Below are 14807 nucleotides of genomic sequence, written 5' to 3'. Positions count from 1 at the left end.
GCACTTATTTGAACAGACAATGCATGATTTAATGTTATTACCAGGTAAGTACAGAATCTCAAACTTTCTCAAATAAGATACTGTCTTCTCTTTTCAAAGAATATGTAAGGATATCTAATAGAAATCCCTGCATCCCAGAGCAAAATATATAAAAGAAGGTTAGGTCATGAGACATTTTTATGTTTAAATCTAAACTCTCCTCTCTAAACACCTCTATTAACATACCATACTTTAGTTGTGAACAACCTTCTAATAAAAACTGAAATCTTTAATATTGAGAAACATTTATAAATAATAGATCCTTTAAATATCCCTGAACTTTATTCTAAATCTTATAAGGAGAAATAATAATCGCTTTACATAACCACTGATATCATTTTAACATTTGATGAAGATGTTAATTTATGATTGGTTAGCAGTTTATGGCTGTCATTAGTTTTTCAGTTTGGTCCACATTAGAAATCTATTTTTCTTTTTTATTTTAATCTGAGACAATTATATAAAGATATGGTTATGTTTTATCTAAAATGTATCATTCTACTATAGCATTTGAAATTATTCACAGATCATAGTTCTTATATGTGCATATATGAATTTAAAAATACAGCAATAAAATGCTTGAAACAGATCATAAATTTGCTTCATATTTTATTGCATCTCTGAATCAGGTTGGGAAGACAAGGGCAACTATAGTCTTTGGGAAAGAATTAACCCTTTCTCAAACTGGAGGAGACTGATATCACACTGTGTATAATGCAGCCAGTGCCTGCATCCAAACATCCTGGGGTCCTGTAAAATAGGCTTGTCCACCATGTATTGGTGGGGGCAAGATGCTAACAGCAAAATCCTCTTTCCTTTTGCAATCTGATCTCTCTCTCTCTCTCTCTCTCTCTCTCTCTCTCTCTCTCTCTCTCCTGGTTTTGCATCAAGTCAGAAAAGTCTCCTGGATCATATTAAGGTTAGTAATTTAAGAAAACTGATGATTTTAACTCAAATCAAATGTCTAGAAATACAAGCAGAGTTTCCTTGACAAAGGGAGAAACAGAGTTCTTTGAGCTTTAAATTAGTGCACTTTTTTGAATTCCTAGGCTTGGCATGTGCTGCCTAGGAGACCCACTGCACTGCAAGGTGGTGCTGAAAGGCAAAAGCCTAAGGACATCCTTAAAAGAAAGTTCAAGGCAGAGTCCCTCAAATTTGTTTCCTGTCACACAGGCAATAGCGCTGGCTAGATGGGCCTGAAGGGCCAGTCTCTGGGAAGCCCAGGGAGAAGGGGTGCTCCTTAAGCCCGGGGTCTCCAGCAGAGAGGAAGATCCGCATGAACAGTGCGGTGGGCAAGAGTGCTGTGGAAGTCTCAGTCTTTAATTCCTCTGCAGTCTGCAGTCAAGGGCAGGACAGCCTCCTCTTTGCACTGTACTACTACTTGCTCAGGACTGGGGTCAGAACAGAGCCCCTTGCCACCCTGCCTGGAACTCTGATGCTAGTGACCACATCGATGGACAGCAAGAACCACAGATCTGCTCTTGGGGGAAAGGCCTCTCATCCTGAAAGTTGTTTCTACTCTTAAAACAGAAGTTGCTGTCTCCCAGTTTTCCCACCTACTGTGCCTAATGTTTGAAGTAAAAGGCCCAGTTTAAATCAGCCTGAAGCTCATTGGCTTGGCAAATCCAGGGGCATTTAAGTTATAAATGCCAAAGCAGAGCACACCAGAGGCAGGCTCAATTATTTTGCCAACAGAAGAAAAAATGTTAATTGATGTAAAGTTGCTTGGCATGTGAATAATTTAGTATGGCCTGTGTTTTAATTAAAATAAAACTTATTTATGTTTCTGATGTTTACATTTTGCAATTTAATTTTGTATAGAAGCTCCGATGGGTAGTGTACTCACACACACACACACACACACACAGGATTCCCCAGGGGGAATCACATTTTGCTTGGAGGTTGGACCAGCACTCATTACCCGCGCTTTCAGGAGCACTCTTCGATCTCCACTGGCTCCGCCGCTGCAAGAGAAAAGTGAACTCTCATCATTATTTTTTAAAGGCTAGGAAGTGTATTAGCCCTTTTCCTAGTGGTAATTAGTTACCATAGCATCTAATACGTAAATGTGCCCAGAGCACACCATTAACAGTTAAACGGAGGATTCAATTTAACACATGATTATATCTTTCATAAGTGATTACATTGGAAAAGCCAATGCCACTCTTTCTGGAGCAATAGCAGGGTCGGGGTCTGTAGAATCCGCCGGATTTGGCTTCAGAGAGGGAAAGTGAGTGGAAAAGGGACTTCAATGAGCCTCTGTCCTCTCTGCTGGACTGCTGGCTATGAGGGTGAGTAGCAGCCAGGACTGGAGGGAGAAGATATCAGTGTAACACAGAGGCTTGGAAGAGTTACCCAGCTGCACAGCTGAGGGCACAGGACCAAGAGAGGGAGGGAAGGATGACAGAAGCTTTGAAGGGGATCATTTAGTGGTACGAAGAAGTAAGGGAAAGCTGGCAGCTTCTGTTAATACCCACAGTCAAGCCCAGGAAAAGATCAAAGTGGAAGTAAAGGGCCAGGTCTTTAAGTCTTGGAACTCTTTAGGTCACAACTCCCTAAGCTACCTGAGCAGCAGATCAGCTGAAGAGGTATACCTGGGAGCAGTGCCCCAACATGCCCCAAGATGCAGTGAGGCTTCTGGGTAACCCTTATCCTCACTGCCCTAGGGCTCTGGGCTGTCTGGTGGAGCCAAGGGCACTTGAGCAGGAGCACCCTGAATCCCCCAGCTGTAAGTCATCCCTTCTTACTTGGGTGTTCCAGACATCCGGGGTCATGTGTGTTTGGGCTAACAGGGCAGACCCTCAGAAGAGTGGCCCTGGGCAGGGATAGCTTGTCAGGAGGGGGGGAAACAGTTTCTTTTGAACCCCTAGTTTCTTACTCTTAAAATTGCAGTTGAAAAACTTTGGAGAGGCTGGAGTTAGGGCAGAGAGGGGTACTTAAATAAATCCAAGGATCTCCCCTCTGTTCTTTCAGATATCCCAGGATTGTTCCTACAACCATAGGATAGCCAACTCTTCAATCTGGAAAGAAGGCTTACTTGTGTGGAATTAGTAAAATGCAAATAAATGTTATTAACTATGCTACCTCTCATAACTATTCATCTGATATTTCAGTTTACTCTCACATCCCTTCATGTCCCTTCACCTACTTCTATCTCCTCATGAGTAAGACCTTAAGTCATATTGATTAAAGGGTGAAAAGAGGCTATTTTTTTCTGAAGTTCAAAATTTGTTACTCTGTTTGATTTCTAATAATAATTGAACAGCACAGAAGTTGTAGAGGAGGTATTTGAAGAGGTCTTCTTAACAGAAATATTAAGCTGTAAATCTTGCAGCAAATGTATCTCCCATAATGTTAATATGCAAAAGAGAGAGAAAGAAAAAAAAAAAAAAAAAAGGACTGGTGGTGGCTGTGGTTAATTCCTAATCAGAATGATGGACAGCAGGGCCAGAACAATACAAACTAATGGCTGTGTTGCTGATCACTTTACCCCTTGATTAAAGACACCCAATTATGGCGCAGAACAGTGTCGTAATTATGTTTCTTAATCACATCCAGGAGGTTTAATTGCCTTAACGATGTGTTTCATTAAATGAATTTAGGTATTATAGTCGACAGTTTTCATACACAGTTGTTTTCAAATTAACATAATATTAGACATCGTCATGGAAATTGTTTTAATAATCATAATTAGACGCACCCAGGCTTTGTCTGGTAAATGCTGAGAGACAGGTCTCCTCCTGCCCGGGGGCTGCCCTGGTCTCTTCCTTCTCTCTACCCCCACTCCCAGACTGGGAGGGCTCCAGCTTCAAGGTCCTTTGCTGTTATGTTTTCTGAAAAGTTACAGGTTCTGATTAATCTTCTTTGATGGCAAGTGGAGCAGAAAATATCCTTCCTTACCCCCTACTAAGTTTGATGGCATTTAGGGATATCTTTATGAGCTGAGGCTACACAGACAAAAATGCACTTAGCACACTGGGTACAGAAGAAACACTGTAACTTCTTTACCAATATATCAACACCGTGGTCACCACCATCTCTGCTACTTCCACTACAATAAGATTACACCTTCTACTATTGAGGGCAACATAAATGTCCAAATAAAAGCAAGGATGTCACTCTTTAGTAGAATCTATGCCCAACCCAATCCAAATATCTAAAAATTCCATTAACAAACACCACTTAGGGCAAGCTCTGGTATTACTTACAGTAGTATAATTCAACCCACTTGATTCTTCTATCATAAATATTGAATTAATTAGATCAGTGCTCAGAGAATCCAAATCCATTTCTTCTTGGCCTTCAATCATTTGCAGGTAGGCACTTTGTTAAGAACTTTCTAAGAAACCCTATTTTGGTGGCCCTTTGAACAGATAACACTGTCATACAAGTGGAAAAGAATATCAGGGACAGCAAGGCCTTCTAAGTTCATGCCAGCAGTCAGGAATTCTGCACTTCCGGGTCCCATCACTGACCCTATTCACCACTCTCTCCATGTCGAGGCTCAGCCACTGTCCTTTTAGCAAGTAAATAAGAGAACTAGGGCTACTCCTAGCTATGCATCCCTGAGAAAACTTTAGTTCCACCTTCTCTGAAACTCCTTCTTTTTTGTTACCTTTCAAGCAAAGAGTAACACAGAAAAGAGATTATTCCTTCCACAAAGCACAGCATAAAATGTTTGATCAAAATACTTTAATAAAGATTCTTTCTGACATAGATACACATACAAATGGTCGTACATAGCTGTCATTGTCTGATTGACCTATTTAATATATATTTATATATCATTCTTTTACACATCCAAAGCCCACCATCAGATCCACCAGAACTCCCAACTCACCATCCAACCTGACAAGCTGAATTTGTATTATCTGTAAGGAGTGGAAAATAGCAGGACTCCCAAAAGTTTTCTTGAATTTCGTAAGATGGAAAGGCAGGCAAATAGCCATGCAAACTAAAACTGAAAGCTCACTTTGGGTAAATAGCTTCTTGCTCTTCCTTACTTTTATTTTATTTCCTTTTAAATTTTTTTTTAGAAAAATAACAAAGGATTTCACACCATAGGTAAATCAAACCAGTCTTTCAACTTAAATAATTCTCCACAATTAAAATAACATATAATACATATATTTTTAAAGTAATTAAATTAGACCTTTAAAAATGCACAGCACACCCTGGAAAAAATATTTGCTAAGCATGTTTTTACTTATATAGGAACTATTGCTGCGATGTTTTTTTTTCCCTTTTGGAATGCAAATAAGTCCCCTTTCAAAAAGAGATCAATTAATTCATCAATTAAGAATACAGCTTTCCTGTAATTTTTGGACTAAAGCAATTTATTAAAGCTCAATTTAAATACAAGGATGATGCAACTGAAAATATCCAGGTGACCTTTCATAAACCTAAGCAGCTCAAATACATCAATATTTCTCTTCATACTTGTTGGCAAATAAACACTTGGCACACAGTATAAGTTAATCTATAAAACAGAATTTTAGAGGCATTAAAAAAAATCTGCACAGAAGACCCATGACCTTAACACATGATAAATACTGTTGATATGGAAGGATCATTGAAGAATAACAAATAAATAGCATGAATTGTTAATACATCATTGCAGAGTTGAAAGTAACAAGGTGCACATAAATATTTTTAAATGCAATTCTTTCAGCCACAGTTTTTTATATCACTCTCGCCAAAACTTTGAGCATTTTCACAGGATTAAAGTTCAGAGACAATAAAAAATACAAGTCTTTCATAGCAATGTGTCTCTTCCCCTCCCCCCGCACTGAAACCAGTCTACATTTCAAGTTAGCTCCTGGCTCAGAATCAAAATTTATTTTCAAGTGCCCTTTCTGATTTGTCTGAATGAAGATTTCGTCCCACCTGCCTCCCAACCCTGGACTCCTTCTCTCCCCTACTGCACTAGCCAGATTCACAATTATTAGTAGGATTAGTATTTTGTCATTCAAAATTCTCCACGCTTAATAACTTCTGAACTTTTTTTTTTTTCACCTTTAAGGAAAACTCCGCTTCCTCGCCGCCTTCTAGGCTGCCACCAAAGTTGCCACTTTTCTGAGAAAATCGGACATCCATACTCCATCCCTCCTGCACCTCCCTTCACCCTCCCTCCCCTCCCAAAGACAGAGATTCTGGGGATGTCCAGACTAAAAGTCTCGCTTGTCTCTGATACTTCTCAGTCTTGCCTCTGCTTTTCTTTGCTCTGCAAGTGTCTCACAACTCCAAAAGAACCAAAATAAAAGGGGTGGGGAGCAGCTTCGCGCTTTCCTTCAGCTTTTGGGTCGGTCTGATGTGTTTAAGGCTTCTCCGTGCACTGTTTGCAGAGGCTGGAGGAGACGCTGTTGAACAGGGCGCACTTCTCCGGGCAAGAGGCGGCGGGGGGCAGCCCAGCGCTGAACGGGTAGCCGGCCGCCTGCTCGTAGGCGCCGAGCGCCGGGTGCAGGGCAGCGGCCGCAGCTGCCGCCGCCGCCGAACTGGGCAAGGAGGCTGCCGAGATGGCCTGGCCCTGGTTGAGGTAGGCGACGAGGCGCCGCATCTCCTCCAGGGCCTGCGCTTGCATAAGGATGTAGTTCTTGGCGAGCAGCAGCGTGGCGATCTTGGAGAGCTTCCGCACGGAGGGGCTGTGCGCGTAGGGGATGACCGCGCGCAGCTCGTCCAGCGCGTCGTTCAGGTCGTGCATCCGCCGGCGCTCCCGGGCGTTGATGTTGAGCCGCAGCGCCTTCTGCTCTTTGGATTTCTTGCTGCTGCCCCCGCCGCCGCCGCCGCCGCCGCCGCCGCCACTGCTACCCCCGCTGCCGCCGCCGGAGCCCCCCGGGGGAGCTCCCGCGCCGCCGTGCAGGTGGGCGTTGGAGCAGCCCTCCGCCGCTTTGGCGCCGCTGCCCCCCGCGCCCGGGGAGGCCCTGGGGTCGGCGCTCCCGGCCCGCAGCACCAGCTCGCAGCGACCGTCGCTGTCGTCGTCGGGGCTCTGCTCGCCGCCGCTGCTCTCAGCCACCGAGGCTCGGCTCGCGCTCTCGCCGTATTTGAGGCACAGGGCCGCCCCGGCCGGCAGGCTGCTCAGAGTGGGGTCCCCCCCGACGCCGGCTGAGCCCACCAGCAGCCCGGGGACACTCACCCCGCCGCCGCCGCCCGCGCCGCCGCCGCCACCGCCGCCGCCGCCTCCACCTCCAGGCGGCGGCAGCAGCAGCCCTGCTCCCTCGGGGTCCGCGGGCTCGAAGCAGCCCAGGGGCGACGAGGAGGACGACGCCGGGCGTTCCCGGGGCGGCGGCGGCGGCGCCAGAGTCAGGTCCATGCCCGGGGGCGTGGAGCGGAAAGCCGCCTCCAGGCGCTTGGTGCTGGAGGCGCTCAGGCTCTTGTGCAGGAAGAGGTCGTCTTCGCCCGCGGCCGCCGGGCCGAGGTGCAGCCCGCGCTCCATGGCCCCGGGCCGGAGGGGCCGGGCCCGCCGCACCCGCGCCCGCCGCCTGGCCTCGGGACTAGGCGGCCGGGCAGCCGCACGCGAAGCGGGCTCCGGGGCTGGGGCGCGCGTCGGTCCCGCCGCTGCTAGCAGCCCGCGCCCCTTCTTTCTTTTTCTTTTTCGCCTTCCCCCGCGCTCGCCGCCTCCTCCTCTTCTTCTTCTTCGTCTCCAGCCGACGGTGCCCGCTGCTGGGGCTCACCATGGGCCGCGGCCCCGCATGGTGGGAGGGTGGGCGCGCGGGGAGCGGGGCCGCCGCAGCTCGGAGCCCAGCCCGCGCCTCCGCTCCGCACCGTTTATCTTGCTTGGCTTCACCTTCAGGAGATTTCCGGACCCATCAGCCCGCCGCCGCCACAGCCGGGGGAGTCTTTTACATCATTATCTCTGAGTAGGTTATTATGAAGAAGACTCGCCTGTTGGGACAGCGCTTTCTACCCAATCAGGTTAACGTTTTAATTAATAGGATTAAAACGGTAACAAACAATCGCAGGCGCTATCTGGCCGCGAGTCTGAATAGTTTCATTTCCCAGGTCTGAAGACAGGCAGCAGCTAGAGCTTTATAAAAGGCGCCTGCTCCATTATTCTGCCTGCCATCTGTATACACAGCTTAGCGCATATGTTTGCAAGGCGCTGGGTCCTGTTAGTAACCCAACAACTGCCTTTAGCTTGACATGTGTGGCGACTTTCACTCATCAATGAGCACACTAAAAGCCCTACTTAGAGCCGAGGATGTTCTTTGCTCCTTCAGCAAATTGTAGATCGGCTTCGAAGCCTGGGAGTCCCGTGAAAAGCAGACGCCCCCACCCACTGCACCCCACCCCCACTGCCCTTCCCTCGCCGCCGCCGCTGTCTCAGCTTGTGCTAAATTACTCTTCCAGGGGACAGCTACACTCTATTCTGCTTGCAGGGTGTCTAGGCTCTGATTTTTGGAGGAGACTTTTGGGGGAAGGTGGTGTTCCAAGCTGTTTTATCCAAAATTCACTATAGATTTTCTGCTGGTGAAACAGCGAAGTACTGGTCCTCCCAGCACTGTACTCTGCCTTTTCCCTTACACCCTCCTATCTGACCGTTTCCTATCCGGATGAAAAACAGAAAAAAACACAATAAAACAAAATGAAGACCAAGACGATTGTGGAGTCCATTTGATTTATTAAGAATTATTAGAGGAAGGTTAAAGGAGATACTTTTGCAGTACAATACAAACATGAAGCATGAGATTTTCCAAACAGGAAGAAACTGGTTTCTCAAACTTTCGAGATTAAAATGCAGGTGCATCAGAAGAGCCGACACCAGAAGTCAAATCCTTTTCCACACCAACTAGGGACATGTGTTCATATAGGCACAAAAAGTAACCACCGCATCCAGGAAACCCTATGGGGACGCTGGGATCTGCCTGGCTTCTACTTGGAGGGCCCGTTAAGCGGAGGACTGTGGAAACAAGTGCTCCTTTCCGGATGGGAAATGGTACATGCAGTCCTCTGGCTCCTGAGTTGGGTCTTTGTTGGAGTACATGGTATTTAACAGCTGACTTTCATCCTTATGACATAAGTAAAAGCAATATTTCCCAACACTTCCAACAATTCTTTCTTGTGTGGCAGACTTGCGGAAGGCTGCGCAGTTTTGGTTTCTCTAGTTTCATTAAAAACCTTTTAATTGTGGCTTTCAGAGTTGGCCCCAGGTGTTGGACTCTTTTCATTACATTTTCCTCTAATGTGATGAAATTCTAATTCTCTCCTTACCATATGGTTAAATTTCCCCACTGAGAATTAGTTGAAAAAGGAGAAATAATCTATTAATCTCTGTAATAGATTCACAAATGAGGTTCTCCACAGAACCTGTTTTTGAATGGTAATATCTGAGCAGTTGGATGCGTTATCTAAAAAGGAAGGTTGAGAATCACACTGAAATGTACGCATTTTCACCTGGAAAGGATGAAATGGAGCCCAGGCTGTCTTGCCAAAACAATTGCCTGACATCCAGTCTTCAGGGGACCAAAACGCTAAGCAGTCCTGGTGGGTAACCTAAACTGCTGCTTCCTGTGTATTGGATCCCATAGATAGAGAAAGAGCAAAGGGGCTACAGAAAACTCCATTTCCTGGGACCCAGGCAGGCACATCTGATGGTGTCTCTCTGGAGACCAGAAGGTTACTAGAAGCGCAGGGCTGCCGTTAAATCTCTGCTTGGCTGGCTCCTCCCCTCTCTGGCTTTAGGAAGCTAAAGACAGGCTAGTGTTATTGTTTTTCAATTAAAGCTTTGTTTTCACTGAGATCATAAATGAAGATTCTCCATAATTGTAGGAAGGACATGCTTGCCTGATGATGCTAACATAGCAAAGTCCTGGGGTTACTTAAAGGAGCATGGAGGCTAGCACAGTAGTGGCGCTGTGGATGACTACTTGTCCCCTGTCCCTGTCTGCCTGACCTAATTTTGCATTCAGCCTGCCTTTCCTGTAGGCCAGAACTTTCCTCAAGACTCCTGGATTCCTGTCCGTCTGCAGTGGGTGCTTGAAGGGCATAGGATTCATCACTCTTAGGCATGGTGGAAGTGCAGATTTAGTGGCTAGTGATTTGTGGGTTTGTGCCCTGGAGGCTCAGGGTGATAAAGCCAGAGTGACCCTAGGTGTGGCTGAGGAGCTACCTGCCCTGGCTAGATTTCAAAGCCTCATAGATGATCTTGTATTTTTCTGTGCTGTCAACCAAGTAACTCAGAACACAGGACAGCTTTGCTCCTTTCCTTTCCGGGGCCAAATTCCAGGATCTCTCAGCACCCGCTCTCCATTTCCCACGACCATCAGGACTTCTGAAACAAACCTTCATACAACTTTATTCCACTCAGTAGGAACCAAACACTAGTTTCAAGAAAATCCTCCTGGTCTTTCCAGAAGAGGCAACTGCTTAATAGTTGCTAGAAGGTTTGCTTTGAGAAATGGAAAACTTACAGACACATTAACCACAGTTCTTATACAGCAGTCAGAAGAATGGTCTTGGAGCTTTATGCATTCATAAACTTTCGCTGATTGCTTATCTCAAGTTGTCAGGCACTTAACACTGCCCTTATCTCACTGGGAATGAAAACACATCTGCCCGATGTCACCAGGTTTAAGCGTAGCCAGCGCTGAGTCACAGCCTCAGCTTCCACTTCATGCTTGGGTGTGACCAGGCTGCCTGGTTTCCGTCTCTGGGAAGAGTGACTCAACCATGCACCAAAAGTGCCTCAGGACGTAGGAGCTCTGCAAAGCTGTGTGCTGGGAGGGTCTGGGCTCCGGGGTAATTGCAAATTGGAAAGGTGGCAAAAGGGAAGTTAAAAAAAAAAAAAAAAAGCTTCATTTTTGTCCGGGCAGTGGGGCAGTGCGAGGGTGGGAAACCACGCATGACCAACCATCTTGACCTGCAGATGAGCCCTTAGAGTGGAACATCTGGAAGGAAATCCTGACACCGCAGTTTCAGAGAGGGGTGCTTAGAGTCCCTGAGGAAGTGCAGGCACAGGAGACACAAGAAACTGTTCTTGGCTGGTGCTGCCTCCCTGAATTCTGTCCGCTGGGGCAGCTGGCACTACTGAGGGGACCGCCCAGTCCTGTGCACCTGATACTGGGCTGGTGATTTAGGCCGTTAAAAACAGACCAGGAAAGGAAATATTCATGGCCGAATGTTGGGTATCTTATATATTGCACACACACACACCAGAGCACGTGGCCTAAAGATGAATAGCTTTGTGATTGCCAGAGGGAGCACACTTATGGCTTAGAAAATATTTAGACATATTCAGCAGGCGGCACCGCCTTGAAATGAGAACTCTGTGTTTCAGACCAAAGAAATGTTCAAGTTATATTTAAATTTCTTAGATACCACCCTAATATTTGCTTACATTTTGAAATAAGAGATCCAAATTGTAAAGGAACACAATCTACCATGAAGTGAAAAGACGGAATTGCCTCTGTTTTTATAATCTGATAAAGCAGTTAACTGCTTCTCTAGATTAAACAAAAGCCTGGATTTGGGTAACTCTGCGTTTTCTGAGGGCGGGGGTTTGTGTCTTGGTGTCCTCAATTTGTGTATTTAAGAACATTTTAAAAATAAAAAAAAGTTTGGTAAAAATTAGGTCAAATCTAACTTGGGTGATCTTTTGAAAATGCGACTTCTTTCCAAGCCGTGGGATCCAGACCACTTCTCCCACACCCACCCCCAAGCTCCAGTCTATAGCTAAGTTCCACTGGGTGTCCATCCACAGTGGGACCTCTCCAGAACCTGCCAAGGGTAGCTGCAGGCTCTCAGGGGCCCCGCCTGCCTTCGGCCGCAAGGCGCTCCGCAGTCTCTCCAGGCTTGCTGATTCCGGGCTCCCTCCTGCCCTCGTCCCAAGCACGGTGACCTTGAAGTTGCACTTGGCTCTCCGCTCCGCGCTGTCTGGTGGCCTCAGGTCAGCTTAAACTCTGAGCGGCCCAGGTGGCGGGTTGGAGGGCTCAACGTCCTGTGCTCCCGTGGAGTTTGAGAGGCCGGAATCCACTCGGTGGCAGAAGGATTCCAGCTCGTTTAGTCCCCAGGGTTAAGCTTGTCGCGTCAGTATTTTCATAGCTTCTGCTAAGTCTTACAGAGCTCCCCGCAGGGACGCGGCATCCGCGCGTGTCCGGGAACTGGCAGGACTGAGGAGCAGGACAGTAAGGAGCGAGAGCCTGCAGGCCTGCAGGAGCTGGGGCGCCCTTGGAAGTGCCCCGGGGTTCAGGCTCCAGGTACCCACCATTCTGAGGATCCCACTTTGCGAAACTGGGAACTCACTGAAAGTTCTTTGGAGAAGATTTTCCCCAAACAGTTTAAAGAAAAGAAGTCTATCCTCACTACTGTGTGGTAACAAGTTTACCTGAGTGTGAAGAGACACGGAACAGAAACTCTCACCCCTGAGAAGCAACCTGCTCAGCCCACAGCCAGCAACACAGTTGCAGCGCCCACCACGCGAGGTTCAGCTGGCTGCTTCCCTAACTTTTCCTCCTCTTGGTGATTTTTAAGGCTCGCGATCTGATCTGTATGGCGAGTGAACAACCTGGAGCCCGAACCCTTCGGCAACGATGCGAGATGCGCCAACGAAGAGTGGAAAACTAGGGAAAGGGTGCATGAAGAATCCTCCCCACCTTGGGTGCCTTGGTCATACTCTTGGGGACTCATGTAACTACTTGGGTTACATTTTTCTGCCTCCTGAAATTTTATCTTCATGGAATGTTTAAAAATTCTTTTAAAAGTTAAAGTTTAAAATGATTCGAATAAGCAAAACACTTTTAGCGTTCTTCGAATGTGCAAAAATATGGGGGAAAAATCTAAAAATTCAGAGCAGGACTTTGGGAGTTTTAGCTCAGTGATTTAAAACCCACAGCGCCATCTTCTGACAATGAAGAGAATATCGAGGTGGATGAATGCTTAATATTGAACGTGAAACCCTGTATGTGTGAGATGCAATTTTGCATTTCAAAAGTTAATGATAAATTGATTATGGTTTAAAAACACTAAGCATTTATGAACATTAAAAGTTTTCATACACAATCTTGAAGGTGAATTATTTATAAATAGGTACTTGCATATATACTCACATAGATTTTATCTGTTTAGATGCAATTTGAGGAATAAATGAAGCCACAGATCAACTTTCAAATAAATATTTGACTATTGATTATATGCAAAAGATATATTGGTGTTATAAAAAATTAACTAATGAAAAGCCAACTGTTGAATTAATGTTCAATGCCCTAATCATTCAAACACCATGTGCAGCACAAAAGAAATAATATAAAATTATCCACTGAAGCATACATTCTCCTATTTCTTTACTGTCCTTTACTAATATTCATTAATAAATAATCTCACCATTTTAATAAATTCTCACTTTCTTAACAATTTCCTCATCATTTAACCTTATAGAGCATTTAATTCAGGTTTTAAATGTAGTCTTGGAGTAAATAAATTGCCAAAAATTTAGTTGTGTATAATAAAATCATATACTTAATATTTTGATGAATTAAATGTTTCTGAAGTTCTAAGTATTTTTACAGCTCTACTCCCTTTATAAATAGGACTCAAATGCAAAAAAAAAAAACTTATAGTGCTTGAGTTGTAGTTCAGTGATAGGACACTAGTTTAGCATGTGCAAAATAAAAATAAAAACAAAGAAAGTAAAAGTAAAACCCCTTACTCAAAACAAAACCAACTTAGAGATGATATTCGCATTAAGATATTTCTAATCCACAATTGTACAGACAGTCTGATTGCTGGAAACACCAATAAAAGTAGATGTGATTTTTATAGAATACAAAATATTATGAATATCCTTCAAAAATATTGTACATCAAACAGACAAATATAATGTCATTTTAGTTAAAAGATTAATTTTATTTGATCAATTAAAGTGAAGATTTATTAAGTCAAATATTTAGACTCATGTACTCTGTCAATGCAAGAGCTCCTGTCTGAAGGAAATTTGATTATATATAGGAGATACCAGATAAACAGATGGTTAGTTAGAGAGCTTTTTATAAGTTAAATTTTGAAATTTAGCATGGATAAATTTGACACCTTCTCAGTATTTTTGTTGAGGTCATTTGATCTGTTCCAGCAAAGCAGTATTGTTGCATAAAATCATTTACACATGTTTAAGAAACATTCAACCTGACTCTTTTGTTACTGGATTTGGTTAAAAACTACTGATTGAATTGTCTACTTCGGAAAAGAAAGCACACATAAAAGTTTATGCTATGTGGTGAGCAATTAGTGTAAAAAGACAGTCAACAGCTGTAAGGAATCATGACCATAAAGTCCTAACATACAAATAACATCCTCTAGAGTAATGTCTCTTCTGTGTCTGCAGGGTGCCATCTTACATTGTTGGTTCGTAACAGATTTTGTGACCAACATAGCACATTGTCCATGTGGAGGATAAAACATTGGCATGTAAGCAGCATGGAGACATTAAAACAAGTCTCAAAATTAATTAAAAAATCTCCTGGCCATAGATGCTTCTGAAAACAACCAAACAAACAAATAAATGACAAAACATTTCATTGTTACCATAGACAGAAACATTTTAGAAAGATAATTGAGGGCAATGAATACATTTAGTATATGTAGTATGTGTGGAAAGTACTTGTCTCCATAAATATACAGTCTGCTGTTCTTTTAAAAAAGTTTGTGTATTATTATTTTTACATACATCTAACTTGATTGCACTGCTTTGCAATGTTTTAACGAGGTCTGATAGAGGTAGAAATAGCAGATCTGCAGTAGAGTAATTGCAATATTTGGCAGCTTCCTTGATCTTACTTATC

At 44.5% G+C, this 14807-nt stretch overlaps 1 protein-coding gene across 1 annotated transcript; it reads right to left on the bottom strand.

Annotated features, from left to right (window-relative positions):
• Nucleotides 1-4714: 4714 nt before the first annotated feature.
• On the bottom strand, nucleotides 4715-8344 carry Bhlhe22 (basic helix-loop-helix family member e22). The gene has a single exon (XM_063257383.1). It carries the CDS (start codon nucleotides 7469-7471, stop codon nucleotides 6356-6358), a length of 1116 nt encoding a protein of 371 aa, XP_063113453.1. The 5' UTR covers nucleotides 7472-8344; the 3' UTR covers nucleotides 4715-6355.
• Nucleotides 8345-14807: the final 6463 nt, after the last annotated feature.

The sequence above is a fragment of the Cavia porcellus genome, unplaced genomic scaffold (assembly GCF_034190915.1).
Source record: "Cavia porcellus strain 051 isolate PalLab524CR breed Dunkin Hartley unplaced genomic scaffold, mCavPor4.1 scaffold_10, whole genome shotgun sequence".
Lineage (NCBI taxonomy): Eukaryota > Metazoa > Chordata > Mammalia > Rodentia > Caviidae > Cavia > Cavia porcellus.
The sequence above is the reverse complement of the archived record's forward strand: the minus strand, read 5'-3'. Positions and strand labels throughout refer to the sequence as shown.